A 20,044-nucleotide genomic window follows, 5' to 3' on the forward strand; every position below is an offset into this window, starting at 1 on the left:
CTCCATGTGAATTTGTGCATGTTTTTATGTTGGAACATGGTGTTAGTAATAACCAGTCCATGTCCTGAGCAGAAAATCAACAGATATTTGCCATTATTATTAGCTTTGCTCTTTTCTCCAAATTTTCTCAAAATATTTTTGTATGTCTCACAATCATTTCCTACTCTACTATTTAGTTCCACAACATGGATCAACATTTCATTTTTCATTGTGTCAGTTGCTTTTTCTAAAGCCTCAAAAAATGCTTCCACTTCTACTTTAGTAGAACCTTCTGTGGGACTATAGGCACAAATAAGTCTCATTGTCCAGTTCCCCATTCTCATATTTGCCCACATTACTCTACTGGAGACTGACTGCCATTCAAGAAGATTACCCTCGTATTTTGTGTTGAATACTATGGCTACTCTTTCTTTTCCTTGATTGTCATCGCCTGAATATAACATTTTGTATTTATTGCTCAGAAAGATCTCACCAGTTTTGGTCTTTTTTGTTTCAGTCACCCCTATTATGTCGATCTGGTACTTATCTAATTCCTCAGCTAGCTCCATTTCTTTGCCATTCAGGCTTCTTATGTTGATAGTATCGATCTTTAACTCTGGTGATGTTTAGTTGGGGTTTGTTTTCAGATTTGTTCCAGTAGCTGACTTTTCGCTGGTTGCCCTGGTTACCTGGCGAAAACAATGGGGCCTTGTTTAACTGGGCGACGCCTCAGCCGGCATGAAATTTTGTCATGTTATACCATCATTTTTTTTATTTTGGTTTAACCAATAAGAATACAATTTGGTCGGCTAAATCCCAAATTGCCAGCCCATCCTCGTTCGTTCAGTATCCAAGTAGATACCCAAATGGGTGCACCACGAGAAGGTGAGGATTGGACATTAGGTCAGAAGCCCTGGTCGGTTCTCCGCATTCCTTTAAAGGCTATGTGGAGGTCTCCTCTCAGTTATACAGCTTTGACCTTAAGCACCCCAAAACTGGAAGATTGAAGATTGTAAAGATGGAGATGCTAAGATTGAAAATAGATATTCTGGGAATGGTTGAGGTGAGATGGAAAGAAAAAGGAGATTTTAGAACAGAGGATGGAATGAGAATAATTTACTCAGGAGGGGAAGAGCAACATCAAGAAGGTGTTGGTATAATATTGAATAAACGAGTGGCAGGATGTGTGGAAGACAACTGGCAAATCTCAGACAGAGTTTTGGTGGTAAAGATGAAAGCAAAACTAAGAAAAATTCTACTTATCCAGATATATTTACCTACTTGTGATTATGAGGATGAGAAGATAGAGAGAGTTTAAGGCGATATAGAACAGGGTTTGAAATGGAAAGAAACAAAAGATATAATTATAATACAGGGCGATATGAATGCAAAAATCGGAAGATGAAGGGAGGAAGATATTGTTGGGCTTATATGGATTGGGAGTGAGAAATGAAAGAGGAGATATGTTGTTGGATTTCTGTAGAAAACATGATTTAGCAATTATGAACACTTGGTTTAAGAAATATCCAAGAAGATTGTATACGTGGAAAGCCCCAGGGGAGGATATAAATAGTAGAAGAAATCTATCTGATTTCTTCTATTTATATCTAAAAGATATAAATAGTAGAATATCTAAAAACTATTTATATTAAAAGATATTGAAACATAAAAGATGTGATACAGATCATATATTGTTGTCAACTAAGATGAGGATTAATCTTAAAAAGGTAACTGCAGAGAAACAGAACAAAGCATGGAACATGGAACAGCTGAAGATACCAAGTACGGCGAATGAATTCACAAAGAAAGTAGAGGAAGAAATGAATGAGAGAAATATACAAGAAAGTGATGATGTAAGTGAAAAATGGAAGATTCTGAAGGAAAGAGTAATTACTGTTACAGAATTACATTTAGTCAAAAAAGAAGAGGAAAGAGAGAAAAGAAAGAAACCATGGATGACGGACAATATTTTGAGGAAAATAACACAAAGAAGAAAGTTAGTTAATAGCAAAACAGAGGAGAAAAAAAGCATTATAAAGACTCGAGTAGAGAGATAAGAAGAAAAAAGGAAGAATGGTTAGATGAAATTAGTATAGATACAATAGCAAAGGCAGAAAGAAATGACATGAAAGGTGTTTATAAAAACATTAATATGATGACAGGAAGGAGAAAGATGCAAAGGACTGGAGCAATCAAGAATGAAAGAAGAATGAAATTCTGATAGAAAAAGAGAAGATATTACAGAGATGGGAAGCATATGTAAGTAAACTTTATGAAGATAGAGAAAGAGGAGAAAATCAAATGAAAGAGAATAGTAAACAGAGGCTGTAAATCATGAGGGAGGAATTGAATCTAGCAATTCAAAAGATGAAAGAAGGAAAATCCCCTGGAATAGATGGTATACAAATAGAACTTATAAGGAATATAGGTGAAAGAGGTATGGAAGTGTTATGGCAAATTATTAACGGAATTTATGAGGGACAAGAATTACCAGAGGAGTTCAGAAGATCAATTTTTATCCCCATTCCAAAAAAGCTGGGAGTTTTAGACTATAACAATTTTAGAACGATAAGTCTTATAACTCGCACAGCAAAAATTCTGGCATAAATAATTTTAGAGAGAATTAGGAATAAAATAGAAAAAGAAATGAATGAGGAACAGTTTGAATTCCGAACCAGAGGAACTAGAGAGGCTATAACTTGTCTAAGAATTATTGGGGAGAAAACTCTAAACTATGGTGGAAAATTGTTTTGGGGATTTCTAGATTTTGAAAAGGCATTTGATACAGTGAAACATAAAAAGCTTTTTGACATTCTAGAAAATATTGATATTGACTGCTATGACTTGGAAATTTTAAAGAGATTATATTGGTCACGAACAGCGTCAGTATGTGTAAATGGAGAGGAAACAGGAGAATTCCTGGTGGAGAGAGGAGTTAGACAAGGATGCAAGTTATCACCATTATTGTTAAACCTTTATAGTGAACAAATGCTTAGAGAGGCACTTAGGATGTAGAAGAAGGAATAAAAATAAATGGAAGAATCATTAATAACTTAAGATATGCAGATGATGTAGTGGTGATGGCAGAAAGTGGATTACAATAAATTGTTCAAAGAATTGAAAACTCTTGTAAAGAGTACGGACTAAGAATTAACACAAAGAAGACCAAGATAATGATAATGGGTAGAAAAATAGGAGATAATGTAAAGATAAGATGTGGAGGAAAGATTTCAGTATTTAGGTAGCTGGATCTCAGAGTTGGACATTAGAAATAGAATAGGCAAAGCTAAATTGGCATTTATGGAAATGAAGAGAATTTTAATAAACAAGAATACTAAAATAGATGTTAGAATTGGAATAGGTAAAGCAACAGTTTGGAGTATTGCAAGTTATGAAAGTGAGTCATGGACACTCAGAACGAGATATATGGAAAGAATTAACGCATTGGAAATGTGGTGTTATAGAAAGATAGAAAAGATTAGTAGCTATACAAAGAGAATATCAAATCAAGAAGTTTTAAGACGAGTTGGGAGGGAAAGAACACTTTCCATCCCAACTCGTCTTAAAACTTCTTGCATCCACATTTGCAAGAATATATATATTAGAAGTATAAACTTTTAGACATACTTGGATTTTTTTGAGATGAAGATGTTACATCCAGGGAATATGAAGGAACATGTTGATATCTGCAACATATATTTTGGTAATGACTTTGTTTTTGGTCACATACGAGGGTGGTCTGAAAAGTTCTCAACCATAGATGGCAACACTGTCAGCAAGATTTATATTGTTGTTGTTTTTTCTAAGCTGGTACATCTCTCATAATCATCTATGTGAAATTGCAAGTCATTCTATCACGTAGTTTGTTTTATATAGCTGTCTGAAGCAAAAGTGTTGTCTGTATCCCTTGAAATGGATAAAATCGAGTATTGTGTGGTTATAAAATTCTTTGTAAAAGAAGGTTTAACACCAAAAGAAATTCATTCGAAGTTCATAAAAGTTTATAGGCACTCTTCTCCTTCATTTTCGACAGTTAAGAAATGGGCTACCAAGTTTAAACGTGTCCGTACCAGCCTTGAAGATGATCCACGTGAAGGACGTCCAAAAATTGTAACAACACCAGAAATCATTGATCGAGTATTGGATGATCTGCTAGTCAGAGTGCATGAAATTGCTGGGACTATAGGCATTTCAAAAGAATGTGTAGGATATATTTTGCATGAAGAATTGCAAATGAAAAAGCTTTGCGCAATGGGTGCCGCGCTTGCTCACAGCAAATCGAAAATGCACTTGCATGAAAATCTCTGAACAGTGGATAGAAGCTGGTTGTTCAGCACCACAGAAGACAAAGTCGGTTCCACCAGGGAAAGGTCATGGCATCAGTGTTTTGGGATACTAAAGGCATTTTGTTTATTAATTATCTTGAAAAGGGTAAAACAATAACCGGAGGAATATTATTCTTAAAAAGACCAGAATATTATTCTGGTCTTTTTAACCAGACTAGATGAAAAAATTTGTGAGAAAAGATCCTGTTTGCAGAAGAGAAAAAAATCATCTTTCATCAGGACAATGCACCTGCCCACAAAGGTGTTTTGGCAATGGGAAAATTAAGGAATCTGTACTATGAATTGTTGGAACATCCACCCTATTCCCCAGATTTGGGGAATAGGGTGGATGTTCTCCCTCTGAATTCTATCTCTTCCTTGCTGGTCATTGTTTTTCTTCGAATCAAGAGGTAATTACAGCTGTAGAGGGTATTTTGCAGATCTTACTGAGAACCACTTCAGGAATGGGATAATGATGCTGGAGCATTGCTGGAATAAATGTATTAGTCTTAAGGGAGATTATGTTGAAAAATAAAAATAATTTTGAAATTATAAATTTGTTTTTTCATTGTTAGGCCGAGAACTTTTCTGACCACCCTTGTATACTTGTTAATCTGTTTGAAATGTAACTTACCATTTTGATATAAAAGAGGAGCTAATTCCTCTTAGTTAGTTGGTTAGTTATTCACATGTGATGTCATAGATGCCATATAGTCACTCCTGTACTTCGTTGGATTTTTTGGGGGGGGGGGTGTAAAGCCTTCTGCTGGAAGAAATGGTAGGGCATAGATGTCCTTTCCACAAAGGAGTTAGTAGAACAATCACAAACATTCATCCCCACTGGCAGGATTCAAATTCATAGCCTCTTGGCTGGAGAATGGATACATTAATCACTCGCTAACCAGGCCTCCTCTTAATTAACTTGGTTAAATAAGCGCTGTTCTTGTTTTTGCCCAACAGTATACTATTCCTTGATACATGTATATCAGCCACCCTCCTATCCATGTCATGTGCTTCATATCTATCTTAATTTACTTTAGTTAACATTGCAGCCTTCAGAAAGTCCAATTATAAGGTAGACGATCTCCTTTATCCAGTTGAGCTTCATCTTTATCACACATAAGAGATAGTAAAATCCATATGTTGGCAAATAAAGAAAGAGGAAATCTATTTAGTGTTTTGTGAACAGTTGGAGATTATAGTCCTTGTGAGAAAAAAATGTGGTTCAGTTCGTTAGAAGCTGAATTAAATGAATGATGACTATTAGCTACTTTTTTATATGCTGATAGGTAAGAGGAAGAATGGGGTGGACAGCTTCAGTGGAAAGGTGTAGGTCAAAAAGAAAACATCTATTTTAAAATAAAAGTGATTACAGTGAATCTTTCTGGATAGCATCAAACATTTTTAGGGAGGATTTTGATTGCTCCAAATACAAGACTGGTATTTTAACTTATATCTTCAAAATTTGTGTGTTTTACATTAGTGAAAATATGTATATAAGTCACAGTCATAAAGCTACTTTGCATAGTAGCTTCTTTTTTTTTTTTTTGCTCATGCTCATATGTAACAAATAATAAAATTTCTTGTCAAGCATTATGTCCTTTAAAAAAAAAACCATTTGTTCACATCTTTGTATTTTCTCTGGGCCTAGTCCCCATAACACATGGCAATATTCTTCTCCAAAAGGAGATATGCTGTAGATAATGAAACACCAGGACAATTTGATATGGAGTCATCTGTCTCCATATTAATCGTGAAGTTGGTAATAAAAACAAGAACATGATTTCATGTCAAATATAATTAATATGCATTCTAACCCAAAAAAAAACTTGAGACAACGTATAATTTTGATTCCTGAGAAACTGCAGAACAGTGTAGCAGCTTTAAACTCATGTTTAAAATCTTCAGCATGTGAAAATGAATCACGTTCACTTCACTTTCCTTAAAGAGAAATTGTCACTTTTGTGCCCAATGCAATGTTCCCTCTAATTGTTTCAACCCATCAGTGCATGAAAAACATTTTGTGTGCAAGTTTCCAGTCTCAATGTGTGCATTAACATAGTAATTCTCCTATCTTATATTGTTCTTTTTTTCATCTAGCTATAATCTGTAAAATTGCAAGCATTAAAAGTGACTATACTGTCCAGATGCTCTAAACAAATATGCCTCTGCAACTAGCTGATGTCAGCAACAATTTACCCACACAATGCAGTCTAAAAATTACTAATTAGTGTATTAAGTTTGAATAGATTAAAATAATATTAGAGTGGAGACATTAGAAATTACTGAATAAAATAGGTGACAAGTATGGTTTATCATTAAATTCGCTTTTGTAGTATGTTTTCATAGTTTCAGAAATTATAGACTCTAAAATTAGAATTTCTGAAAAGAAAAATTTTGTGCATCCATTTCCTAGATGTGTGTAAAATTCGTTTTTGTCTAGTACTCACTCAGCATAATATATATTTTGCAGTTTATTTCATGGTTCAGCTGTTGTTAATGTTCAGAATTAACAACGGTTGAACCAGATATGTCGTTAACTGAGCAGTGAAAATGATTCTTGTGGTGTTCATCAGAAGTATTGCACTGTCGTGACGTTGTTTTCTTCATGTTGTGTTCGAATCCGCCATCTTGTTACAAGTCACTTTCATAAAAAAAAAAAAAAAAAAAAAAAACTAATTGTAAATTGATCACTAATCCAAGGGTAGAGAAATTTCTATTATATTGCGCCACTCTATCCTTAGATAAGTCTATATGAAATAGTAGGATCAATTCAAAGTTAGTTAGCAGTCTTTCATTCAATCAGGCCGAAGTATATATTCTCTTTCTGGGATTCCCGCTAGATTCGAATTTTTGTGAACGGTGCAGTAAAAAGAAATTCAGGCAAATACAATAGTTAGATTAACCAATGAAACATTTAATATAGGTCATATAATACATACATAAATTTTACTTCTAATTTAAACAATAAAAACAAGTCAAACATTAAGCCAAGTCAATCACAACCTTCCAAGCCTTCACATACACTTTCTCAGCTTCTGAGTTACAAAATTCCTACACATATATAAATATAATAGAACTTCCTATCTAATCAGTTTTCACACACTTCTCAGTCATGCTATAAGTTCAAAATATCGCAGGCACTAATAGTTGAAAATATCTCTCTAACAATTCTTAACTTCAACTCTCAATCACAAAGAGTTTCCACAGTTGAGGTTAGGTTAAGCGTAGCGTAATTAACACTCAATTCTTCAAGCATTGAAATAATACTCTAAGATAGTCCTTACCGGAAATAGTTCCTAGTACATCAAATACAAATTGTGAGCAAACTTTTAAATTATTTTTATTTCACTTAAGAACACATCTACAAGACTTATCCACAGTTATAATTAAAACACTATCAATCGCGCTTCAGAAATCCAGACATCGACTGCAGGGTACTTCAACTATCCTTGTTACCACTCATAAACTAATTAAAACACTGTGCGGTTCTCCTTAGGGCAAATCGGAAATAAGCCGCAATTCTAGACCAACTGGGTTTATTCAGAATTCTTCCTTGAACGTCCAGCTTTTTATATTATCCGATTACAGCATCAATTTCCCTTTTATTATTACTGCTGGCTTCACTTTCAGCTAACTATAAAATTCACTTTGTCCTTGCTCACTTATAAAAATTATCCTCTTAACTCCTGCCCTTAAGAACCTTTCATTTACTTCTACTTCTCTAGTTTATGCCCTTGCTTCCTTTCACTTCCAAGTTTCTGTCCCAACTCTCTCTTGTTACCTCTTATATTTTTTTATTATTCTTTTTCCAGCCCTCGCTCTGTTCCACTCACGCTCGTTTATTTCACGCGTTTCCATGACAACAAATAAACGTACACATTTTCGCTAACGTTACATAAGGTTATACCACTACATTCAGTTATTACATAATGTTAAACTTTCACAAACAAGAATAAATAGAATATTTGCATTTCAATAAATGCGTAGTTAAATTACAAATACAAGTTCTTATAATATTGACATAACAATAAATAAAATAGCTTAATAATATTTAATACAGAATCTTATTACTATATCTTTGATTAAACAATTAAATATTAGATATAATTAAGGTAATTACATGATATCAAATTATAATTTAAGTTATTTACATTAAATAATATTTACAAATGTAGCCTTTGTGATGGAAGATCATGTTGGATTCTGAAGCAAATAATAATTACTCTAATATCTACATAATCAGAATCCAACAGCACCTATATAACTCAGAGTTAAATTCATATCCATTGCTTCAGCACCACATCATAAAATTTATACGTTTGTAGAAACAATTATTTTACTGATTTATTTTTGTAGCGAATATGAAGCAGAAGAAGAAGAGGATGATGATGAAGAAAAGGAAGATAGTGCGAGCGATCAAAATGAAGATTTGTGTTATGCGTGTAATAAAAGAGGAACTTTAATATGCTGTGATGAATGTCCCTTAGCATTCCACTTAGAATGTGTTGAACCTCCTTTGAGAAGGATTCCCAGAGGCCCTTGGCATTGTCCAGAATGTACTGCTATGGCAGCAAAAAGTGCTAAACTAAAACAAGCAGGTAAGTAGTAATGTTTGTAGTAGATTTTTCAATGTAATTTAAGAAAAGAAATTAAATCTTTGTCATTTTGGATAAGTCCAGTTTGATATTTTGTTCTATTTTTTTAATTATTTGTAACTATTTTTAATGTTGGTTTTGATTATGTAAATATGATTAATTCAATAATCATAATAGTATATTGAACATCTCCAGATTCTGAGACAGTATAAAAGCAATGATTGGGTATATTCTGTTTCGATTGGATTCAAATAATTTCCTACAAAGCAGGAAATTATGACCAACTCAGAAGTATGCTGGATTTTGTGCCATGGTGTCAGTTGTTGGATGGGCAGAATATTGACAGTGCACATGGAAGCACTTACAAAATATCTAAATGATACAGTATTGGATTGTTCCTAGACTTTCAAGAATGAATAGGGTAGGAGTAAAATGGATGTGTAATCTTATTGGCTTAAACCAATGTACAAAATGATGGTACAACATGATAAAATTTCATGCCGGCAGGGGCGTCGCCCGGTTAAACAAGGCCCATGTTGTTTTCGCCAGGGCAAACAGCGAAAAGTCAGCTACTGGAACAAATCTGAAAGCAAACCGCAACTCAACATCACCAGAGTTAAAGATCGGTACTATCAACATAAGAAGCCTGAATGGCAAAGAAATGGAGCTAGCTGAAGAATTAGATAAGTACCAGATCGACATAATAGGAGTGACTGAAACAAAAAAGACAAAAACTGGTGAGATCTTTCTGAGCAATAAATACAAAATGTTATATTCAGGAAATGACAATCAAGGAAAAGGAGGAGTAAACATAGTATTCAACACAAAATACCAGGCTAATCTTCTTGAATGGCAGACAGTCTCAAGTAGAGTGATGTGGGATAATATCAGAATGGGGAATTGGACAATGAGACTTATTTGTGCCTCTGGTCCCACAGAAGGTTCTACTAAGGTAGAAGTGGAGGGATTTTTTTATGCTTTAGAAAAAGCAACTAATACAATGAAAAAGGAAAAGTTGGTCCTTGTTGGGGGTCTAAATAGCAGAGTAGGAAATGATTGTGAGACATACAAAAATATTTTGAGAAAATTTGGAGAAAAGAGCAAAGCTAATAATAATGGCAAATATCTGTTGGATTTCTGCTCATGACATGGACTGGTTATTACTAACACCATGTTCCAACATAAAAATGTGCACAAATTCACATGGAGAGAAGAGGCAAGGAATAAGAAAAGTCTCATTGACTATGTTGTTGATAGTGATGTTTTCTCCCTGATGCAGGACACCAGAGTGTACAGAGGATTTGAAGTGATCACTATTTAGTCTTGAACAGGATAAAATTGAATTTCATATTGAAATGAATAACATGTAAGAAGGTTTTACACCAAATAAAAGTTGAGTAGCTCTCAGATGTGAACTGTAGACTAAAATACACAAAGATTATTGAAGAAAAAATGAAAGAGTTTGAGAACAGGAACCAAACCTTTGAGATTCAGTGGCAAGCCTTGAAGAAAACCCTGATTGATTCAGCCAGAGAGGAATGTGGTGAGGTTGTCTGCAAGGATAGAAAAATCAGAACTCCATGGCGAAGGAAAAGAAGAAAGCATATCAAAATTTCCTGTCAAATAAGTTCACCTTGTGCTCTTAGAGAATACAGACAAATGGAAGAATGCTAAACACTGTGTAAAACTAGCTAAATAAAAGTCATGGGAGGACTTTGGCAAGAATATAGAAAATAAATATCAAGAGGATGGCAAAATATTCTGGAGGTTGTTGAAGAAGCTTAGGAATGGAGGAAAAAGTGCTGTAAAAGGAGTTAGAGATGACAAAGGTGACGTGGAAACGGGAGAAAAAGATATCCTTGAATTATGGAGTAATTACTTTGAAAAACTGCTAAATGATACAAGCAGTGATGACAGCACAGTGGTAAAAAACACTGACCAGGCATGCAGTCAGGAATACATATCCATACTTTAAGTAGAAAAACCATCAAAGGCTTGAAATGTCGTAAGGCAGCAGGAGTAGAGGGTATTCGACCAGAAATGGTATTATAAAAGTCTGACAGTGGCTGCACTGCATAGTTCAGAAAGCCTGGACAGAGGGACGAATTCCCGATGATTGGAGTAGAGCTCTCATAGTACCCATATATAAAAAGGGAAATAAAACTGAATGTGAGAATTACAGAGGTATTTCCCTACTGAGTGTTCCTGGCAAGATCTATGCAAGTATAGTTGAGAAATGGTTGAGAAGAATTGTGGAAGAAAAGCTTGGTGAAGAACAAGCTGGATTCAGGCCGAATAGAGGCTGTTAGGATCAGATTTTCACTTTACGACAAATAGTCGAGAAAGCATGGGAATATAACAGAGATCTGTATTTAAGTTTTGTTGATTTGGAAAAGGCATATGACAAGGTGCCAAGAGAGAAGCTATTCAATACGCTACAGTTATATGGTGTCGATGGGGCATTATATCGAGCAATACTTAGTCTTTATTTGAGTTGTAAGTCAGCGGTTAGAATTGAAGGAAGTACAGGAAGATGGTTTATTGTTAAATCTGGTGTGAGACAAGGATGTACATTATCCCCTCTGTTATTCATTATCTATATGGATCACATTATGAAGGAAAGTGGTATTAAACATGATATCAAAATTGGAGTTGTTAATGTCATCTGTTTGCTTTATGCAGACTATACTTCTAAATAAATCTGCCACAAGTCTGCAAGATGCCCTGACTAAATTGAATAACTGCTGTAATAGATATGGTATGAAGGTCACCATTTAAAAGACAATAAAAATAGGTAGAATTGTTGAAAATGGCAACTGTGTTGTGAATGGGGAACCTGTGGTATAAGTAAAACATTTCAGCTACTTAGGCACGATTTTTAGTGAAGATGGTAAATTAAATATGAAAATAGACAACAGAATCAACAAAGCTCGTATGGTAGGAAGTCAATTGAATAAAGTCATGTGGAATAAGAGAGAAATTAGTCGGAACACTAAATTAGCTGTATACAAGACAGTGTTCAAACCAGTTTTAACTTTTGGATCTGAAAGCTGGGTCAGAAGGTAAAACACTTGACCAAAGTCTAGAGAACACAGATATGGTAGTCCTGAGAAAGATTAGAGGCCTGAACAGATGGCATCAATGGCAATATCATATTAAAAACAAGGATATTAGGAAAGAACTTTACTTTGTCAACATCCAGGAATGCATTAGCAGAGCTAATCTCGGGTGGTATAGTCACTTAAACAGAATGGGAGAAGAAAGATTAGCAAAACAAGTGTTCTCTGCCAGGTTGGCAGGAAAACGACCCAGAGGAAGACCAAGATATAGGTGGATTGATACCGTACAAAGTGCCTTAGATGATAGAAATATAAGATCTAATGATGTTGAAGTCTTGACAAGTAACAGACTGATTTGGAGGAAAATTGTAGATAGGAAGTTAGTAATGATGTAAATTTTTCATGTAGTACTATCATATCCTGTACTCCCTTGAGGGTACATGGCAGGAATTTGATGATGATTCATAAGAAAATGATAATGTGGAAGTAATACTGTATGCATAAGGATGATGGTTGTTAGTCAGATTTGCAAATGACACTGCTGCATCATTTGCAATCATATGAGAAAAAATTATTTTCCTTGTGGCATGAACCTCGTCCTCAGCTGCAGATATGACTTCATCTGTGGTAATTTTGTTCCTTTCAAGTGTTTCTTTAAATTTAGGAATAGGAAATAGTCAGATGGCGCCAGGTCTGGTGAATAGGGTGGGTGAGGCAGACATTGACAGCCCAAGTTGTGTATTGTCTGTTGGGTTTCATGTACAGGTGAATTGTCCTGCAAAAGCGACGTTTGCCTGCTCAATTTCCTGTAGTGTTTTTCCTTCAGTATTTTCTTTAATTCCTTCTCATAACTGTTGAATAAACTTATGCTGCTGTAACAGTTTTGCAATTTTTGAGGGACTTGATAAGGATCACACGATCTGTATCCCAAAAAGGCAATGGCAAGAACCTGCCCTGCTGATTTGTGGGTTCGGAACTTCTTTGGTAGTGGAGAATCTTTGTGTCTCCATTCCATTGACTTGTTTGTTCTCTGGGTCATAATGATGAAGTCATATTTCATCAACAATCACACAAAATATTTGCACCTGATTTCTCATAATGACCCAAAATTCCTTGAGCACACATTCCCTCTTTTTAGTCACGATTCAAACATTTGGGGGACCCGCTTTGCTGAGAGAGCTTCTGCATGTTCGGATATTGGTGGATAATGACACCAACCCATTTCCTGGATTCTCCAGATATCCAGGGAACGAGTTGTGAAAGGTGAATTGTCTTCCTGACCTGAGTGGATACTGATCACCAGTGAGTAAAAAAAAATCTTAGAAAACAAACCAAAATATAACACAGAAGTAAATATGTGGCAAAACAAGTTGTACAAGATTATTTACTGTTCCATCAACTCACACATAATCCTGCTATGTCTAGATGAATAACTTGATCAGCATTATTAGTTCATTGAATTAGCCCCTCCCTGTAGTTATTTACTGAGCTACCAAATGTATACGGCCACAATTTATTACTGGTTGTTTATATTTTGCAAAGAAATCCCTTTCCATCTCCTCATAATTAATTATGTTCATCATAAATATGCATATCTACAGTTTATAGGATCATGTATTATTTGCTCCTCAGTATCTTGTAAAACACACATTTGTGACAGATGTAAAGGATTAATAATTCATTGGCAGTAATGAAAGTTCACATATGACGGTTCACATATTGACACCTTCTGGTAATTTATATATAACAACCAAATATAGCATTCCCCTTAACTGTTTTCTAATATATCTGAAAACACTTTTGTTTCCCACCACACACACACAAATGCAAGAATTGGTTACAGTCAGAGAACTCAGTCATGACATGAGGCACATCTACCAAAACGTAAAAAACAAAATTGTGGTGAGGTGAAGTGTTTCCTTTGTCACCCCGTCATGAATGTGTTAAGGGAATTAGCAATAATTAGAACAAATTTTAAATTAATACTTCCAATATTTCAGCAAAGTCAAATTGCCATCCGTAGGGAACAATAAGCCAATTGATATGTGTACACAGCCACTACATAAGAGTATGACTGAAGCAGAAATAATGGTAAGTTCTAAATATTTCATTACCACGATCCTCAGTCCCACCTTAGAGGCACATTGTAATAAATACTGGTACTTAATGTGTTGAGACCTGGTGGTGAGGGATGACTGTTCTTAGCTGTTGTACTGCAGTTCTAAGATTTGAGGTACTTTTATGCAACAAAATTTACCGATGTTTGGGTAGTTCCTTAAGGCTGAGACAGATTCCTGAAAGAGTTTAATATTTAAATTTGCTCGTAATGGAGTAAGGTGGCCTTTTCCATCATATCTTATCATGGGTTTCCAAGGCATGGTTAGAAAATCCTGAGTGGTAGTGGTGGAACCAGATGTATTCTTTGTGTTTGGCAATTCTGATGTTGCCTGTTTGACCATGATTGTATAACAGATTTCCTTTTGTGTCAAATGTAGCTCTAATATCGAAAACCAGTGTTTGACATCTGGCCACAAGAAATTTTCAGCTAGGCTCATTCCTTTGGTAGCAGACTGTTATTGTCAAAATTTTAGTCCACACTGAACATTAAAGTATCAAACTCATTTTAGCATAGTTGACAGGGAAAAAAAACAGGTTACTTCATGCGAGTTTACTAAAGCACGATAACCAGATAGAGAATACATGAAGTTAAGACATAATATACTTAGGCTATAAGTCAGCTTTTCATTACCACGATCCTCAGTCCCCCTTTGAGGCACATTGTAATAAATACTAGTACTTAATGTGTTGGGACATGAAGCTACAAAGACATTTAGTGATGACCAAAAGGGTAAGGTTTTTGTGTCAATCCTATCCTCAAAATGTTGCAAGAGTCTTTAGCACATTTAGTGCCATGAACAGGATGTGGATTTCAAAATCTGGCAAGCTGTAAATTCTATTTGGGGCACTATACATGTAAAGAACAGCAGTATCCCTTATTCAGAAATAAACACATTATTATTGTGTTTAATGTCTGCATGTTTACATTTTTCTGCATCGTTCAAAATTGGTTTGATCACAAAATTAACAAATGTTTATATTAATGACAGAAACTAGATTGCGTTAAATGACTTTTTTTACAATTAAAGAATAAGGAAGAGAATACATTCAGGAATTTGAAGATGATATCAGGAGACGTCATGTAATCATCTGTTGAACTTTAGGTAGAAATCTGTTTTCGGTTTTCTCCTGATCATTTCTTGTTTTAATTATTATCATTTATGCATACTTGTGTTAATGAAGTTGGTAGTAATTTGTTGAAAGAACAGGATTCATAAACACCACTTGCTAATACCATGAAGCGGTTTTGGAGGACCCATCTTAACCCATTTAGCATCCACAAACCCCAAACAGAAGAAAGTCTTAATATGAAAGTACTTTAGAGATTGTTTAATATAGGCGTTTTTCAGCAGAGGACAAGCTAGAGTAAATGATTAACCAACATTTGGATTCATCTTACTTTTGTATAGTGTAGTGTCATGTAGCTTGTATCCTCTACATATGTATGTATTTTTCTCATGATGAGCTCAATACATAGGTCGAAATGTCGAATGTTACTTTTTTAATGATAAGGAAAGTAATTATTCTAACACGTGTGTTGTCTCCATAAATTGTTCACTATGAAAACCATGAAGTGGACTTCTCGTTTTCAATAAATGAATATTGAAGGGAAATTACTGATAAATTTTCATTAAATGTAAAACAGCATATTCAGGTGTTACTAGTATAATAAAAAACAAATGATCTTTGAAATAAGTGTAATACAATTAACTCCCACTGTGTAAAAATTGTCATTATAGTGAATTTGGCCTCCAGAAAAAATTCACTATAGGGAGAGTTGACAGTGTTATGTTGTATTTATTTGTTCATCATCATCAAATTCCTGCCATGTACCTTCAAGGGGTGTCCAGGATATGATAGTACTACATGAAAAAAATTACATCATTACTATCTTCCTATCTACAATTTTCTTCCAAATCAGTCTGTTACTTGTCAAGTAACAGACGTGACAGGTAATATAAGATCTGATAATGTTCTCCAACATTATCAGATCTTATATTTCTATCCTCTAAGGCACTTTGTACCGTATCAATCCACCTATATCTTGGTCTTCCTCTGGGTTGTTTTAATGCCAACTTGGCAGAGAACACTTGTTTTGCTAATCTTTCTTCTCCCATTCTGTTTAAGTGACCATACCACCTGAGATTAGCTCTGCTAATGCATTCCTGGATGTTGACAATGTCAAATTCTTTCCTAATATCCTCGTTTTTAATATGATATTGCCATTGATGCGATCTGTTCATGCCTCTAATCTTTCTCAGGGCTCTCATATCTGCGGTCTCTAGTCTTTGGTCAAGTGTTTTGCTTCTGACCCAGCTCTCAGATCCATAAGTTAAAACTGGTTTGAACACTGTCTTGTATACAGCTAAGTTCTGACTAATTTCTCTCTTATTCCATATGAATTTATTCAATTGACTTCCCACCATACCAACTTTGCTGATTCTGTTGTCTATTTCTATATTGAATTTACCATCTTCACTAAAAATAGTGCCTAAATAGCTGAAATGTTTTACTTGTTCCACAGGTTCTCCATTCACAGTTGACATTTTCGATGATTCTGCCTATTTTCATTGTCTTTGTCTTTTTATTGCTGACCTTCATACCATATCTATTACAACTGCTATTCAATTTAGTCAGAGAATCTTGCACATTTGTAGCAGATTTATTTAGAAGTATAACATCATCTGCATTAAGCAAAGTGCTGACATTAACATCTCCAATTTTGATATCATGTTTAATACCACTTTCCTTCATAATGTGATCCATTTAGATAATGAATAACAGAGGGGATAATGTACATTCTTGTCTCACACCAGATTTAACATTAAACCATCTTCCTGTACTTCCTTCAATTCTAACTGCTGACTTACAACTCAAATAAAGACTAAGTATTGCTTGATATAATGACCCATGGACACCATATAACTGCAGTGTTTTGAATAGTTTCTCTCTTGGCACCTTGTCATATGCTTTTTTCCAAATCGACAAAACTTAAATACAGATCTTTGTTATATTCCCATGCTTTCTTGACTATTTGTCGTAAAGTGAAGATCTGATCCTGACAGCCTCTATTTGGCCTGAATCCAGCTTGTTCTTCACCAAGCTTTTCTTCCACAATTCTTCTCAACTGTTTCTCAAGTATACTTGCATATATCTTGCCAGGAACATTCAGTAGGTAAATACTTCTGTAATTCTCACATTCAGTTTTATTTCCCTTTTTATATATGGGTACCGTGAGAGATCTATTCCAATCGTTGGGAATTTGTCCCTCTGTCCAGGCTTTCTGTGCTATGCAGTGCAGCCACTGTAAGACTCTTATACCACCATACTTCAGCATTTCTGGTCGAAAATCATCGACTCCTGCTGCCTTTCCACATTTCAAGCCTTTGATGGCTTTTTCTACTTACATTATGGATATGTATTTTTGACTGCATGCCTGGTCAGTGGTTTTTACCACTGTGCATCACTGCTTGTTTCATTTAGCAGTTTTTGAAAGTAATTACTCCATACTTCAAGGATATCTTTTCTCCTGTTTTCATGTCACCTTTATCATCTCTAACTCCTTTTACAGCACTCTTTTCCTCCATTCCTAAGCTTCTTCAACAACCTCCAGAATATTTTGCCACCTTCTTGGTATTTATTTTCTATATTCTTACCAAAGTCCTCCCATGACTTTTGTTTAGCTAGTTTTAGACAGTGTTTAGCATTCTTGCATTTGTCTCTGTATTCTCTAAGAGCACAAGCTGACTTATTTGACAGGAACTTTTGATATGCTTTCTTCTTTTCTTTCACTTCCTGTGTCCACCAGGGAGTTCTAATTTTTTTATCCTTGCAGACAACCTCCCCACATGCCTCTCTGGTAGAATCAATCAATGTTTTCTTCAGATTCTGCCACTGAATCTCCAAGGTTTGATTCCTGTTCTCAAACTCTTTCATTTTTTCTTCAATAATCTTTGTGAATTTTAGTCTACAGTTCACATCTGAGAGCTGCTCGACTTTTATTTGCTTTAAAACCTTCTTACATGTTATTCATTTCAATATGAAATTCAATTTTATCCTGCTCAAGACTAAATAGTGATCACTTCCAATTTCAAATCTTCTGTACACTCTGCTGTCCTGCACCAGGGAGAAAACATCACTATCAACAATAACATAGTCAATGAGACTTTTCTTATTCCTTGCCTCTTCTCTCTATGTGAATTTGTGCCCATTTTTATGTTGGAACATGGTGTTAGTAATAACCAGCCCATGTCCTGAGCAGAAAATCAACAGATATTTGCCATTATTATTAGCTTTGCTCTTTTCTCCAAATTTTCCCAAAATATTTTTGTATGTCTCACAATCATTTCCTACTCTGATATTTAGATCCCCAACGAGGACCAACTTTTTCTTTTTCATTGTGTCAGTTGCTTTTTCTAAAGCTTCAAAAATTCCTCCATTTCTACCCTAGTAGAACCTTCTGTGGACCATAGGTACAAATAAGTCTCATTGTCCAGTTCCCCATTCTCATATTTGCCTACATTACTCTACTTGAGACTGCCTGCCATTCAAGAAGATTAGCCTCGTATTTTGTGTTGAATACTATGGCTACACCTTCTTTTCCTTGATTGTAATTGCCTGAATATAACATTTTGTATTTATTGCTCAGAAAGATCTCACCAGTTTTTGTCTTTTTTGTTTCTGTCAACCCTATTATGTCGATCTGGTACTTATCTAATTCCTCAGCTAGCTCCATTTCTTTGCCATTCAGGCTTCTTATGTTGATAGTACCACTCTTTAACTCTGGTGATGTTGAGTTGCGGTTTATTTTCAGATTTGTTCCAGTAGCTGACTTTTCGCTGTTTGCCCTAGTTCCCCAGTGAAAACAACGGCGGCCTTGTTTAACCGTGCGATGCCCCAGCCAGCATGAAATTTTGTCATGTTGTACCATCATTTTTTATTTTGGTTTAACCAGTAAGAATACAATTTGGTCGGCTAAATCCCAAATTGCCAGCCCATCCTCGTTTGTTCAGTATCCAAGTAGTTACCCAACAAGGTGCACCACGAGAAGGTTCATGTCTCTTCTTAATCAGAAACTGGATTATTATGTCCAGTGACACAATTCAGTTTTGCCATGCTTACTGAGAACATATATTAGTATATGAAGAGTTTTGGTTTATACATGCTGAGAATTATCTGGTTTGTTTTTATTATCATTATTATTTTAAAAAGTTATTAGGAAATACATACCATTTTTATAGATAATGCAGTTATGTTCACTGATTATCATTCATGCTGTTCTGTAGTTTTCAAGCTGACATGATTATGTGTGTGGGGAGGGGGGTCCAGTTAGACAGTTTTTGTCACATTGCCTGTTTACTCTCCTGGTTATGTAATTTCCAGTTTTTTCCACTCACTTGACTCTGTGAGTAAGCTATGGAAACAAAGTATCATTTAAAAATTTTATGCCGAAAATAAGTATTAAGAAAACATTGCTTGCTAAGCACTTGTTATATAGTAAATATTATGCTCTTAATACAGCTTATTTTTAATCTGAATTTAAAATTTTGAAATTTTATTAATGTGCCAGTATTCATAGAATAGTACAACTTAAGTGCTCAGCATGTAGAAGTGAAATAAAGTCACATATTAAGCAATTCCATGTAATCTGTAAACAAATCATCAGGTTTGCTCTATTTGGTGTAGTAGTAAGCTTCCATTCAAGAGTACAGCATAGCCGGTATATCATTTTAACGCAATGCTGTAAGAAATAAAGGAAACCTTTTAACAAATGAATTCACTAGCTGGAAACTTTGGACAAGTGCCAGTGAAAAGTGTAGAGAAACTTGAGTGGGGTTGCTGCAGAGTTTCCAGCCTTTTTTAACCACCAATATAATTGAATATAATTATTTATCTTGAGAGAGGAGAATTTTTAATATTTTATTTTTCATAATTGCATAAATTAAAAAAAATTCAACTGTCTGTT

General features: G+C 34.9%; 1 protein-coding gene across 2 annotated transcripts in view; it reads left to right on the forward strand.

Moving 5' to 3' along the window:
- The window catches only part of Acf (ATP-dependent chromatin assembly factor large subunit), a 383,051-nt gene that overhangs the window by 305,108 nt on the left and 57,899 nt on the right, over positions 1–20,044 (forward strand). For both annotated transcript variants that reach the window (XM_090399798.1, XM_090399799.1), the window contains one exon: positions 8,664–8,905. In XM_090399798.1, the coding sequence (XP_090255924.1) occupies positions 8,664–8,905 (242 nt within the window). The remainder of the gene's footprint in view (positions 1–8,663; positions 8,906–20,044) is intronic.

The sequence above is a fragment of the Typopeltis vanoorti genome, chromosome 10 (genome assembly GCF_054136105.1).
Source record: "Typopeltis vanoorti isolate ZY-2024b chromosome 10, IOZ_Tvanoo_1.0, whole genome shotgun sequence".
Lineage (NCBI taxonomy): Eukaryota > Metazoa > Arthropoda > Arachnida > Uropygi > Thelyphonidae > Typopeltis > Typopeltis vanoorti.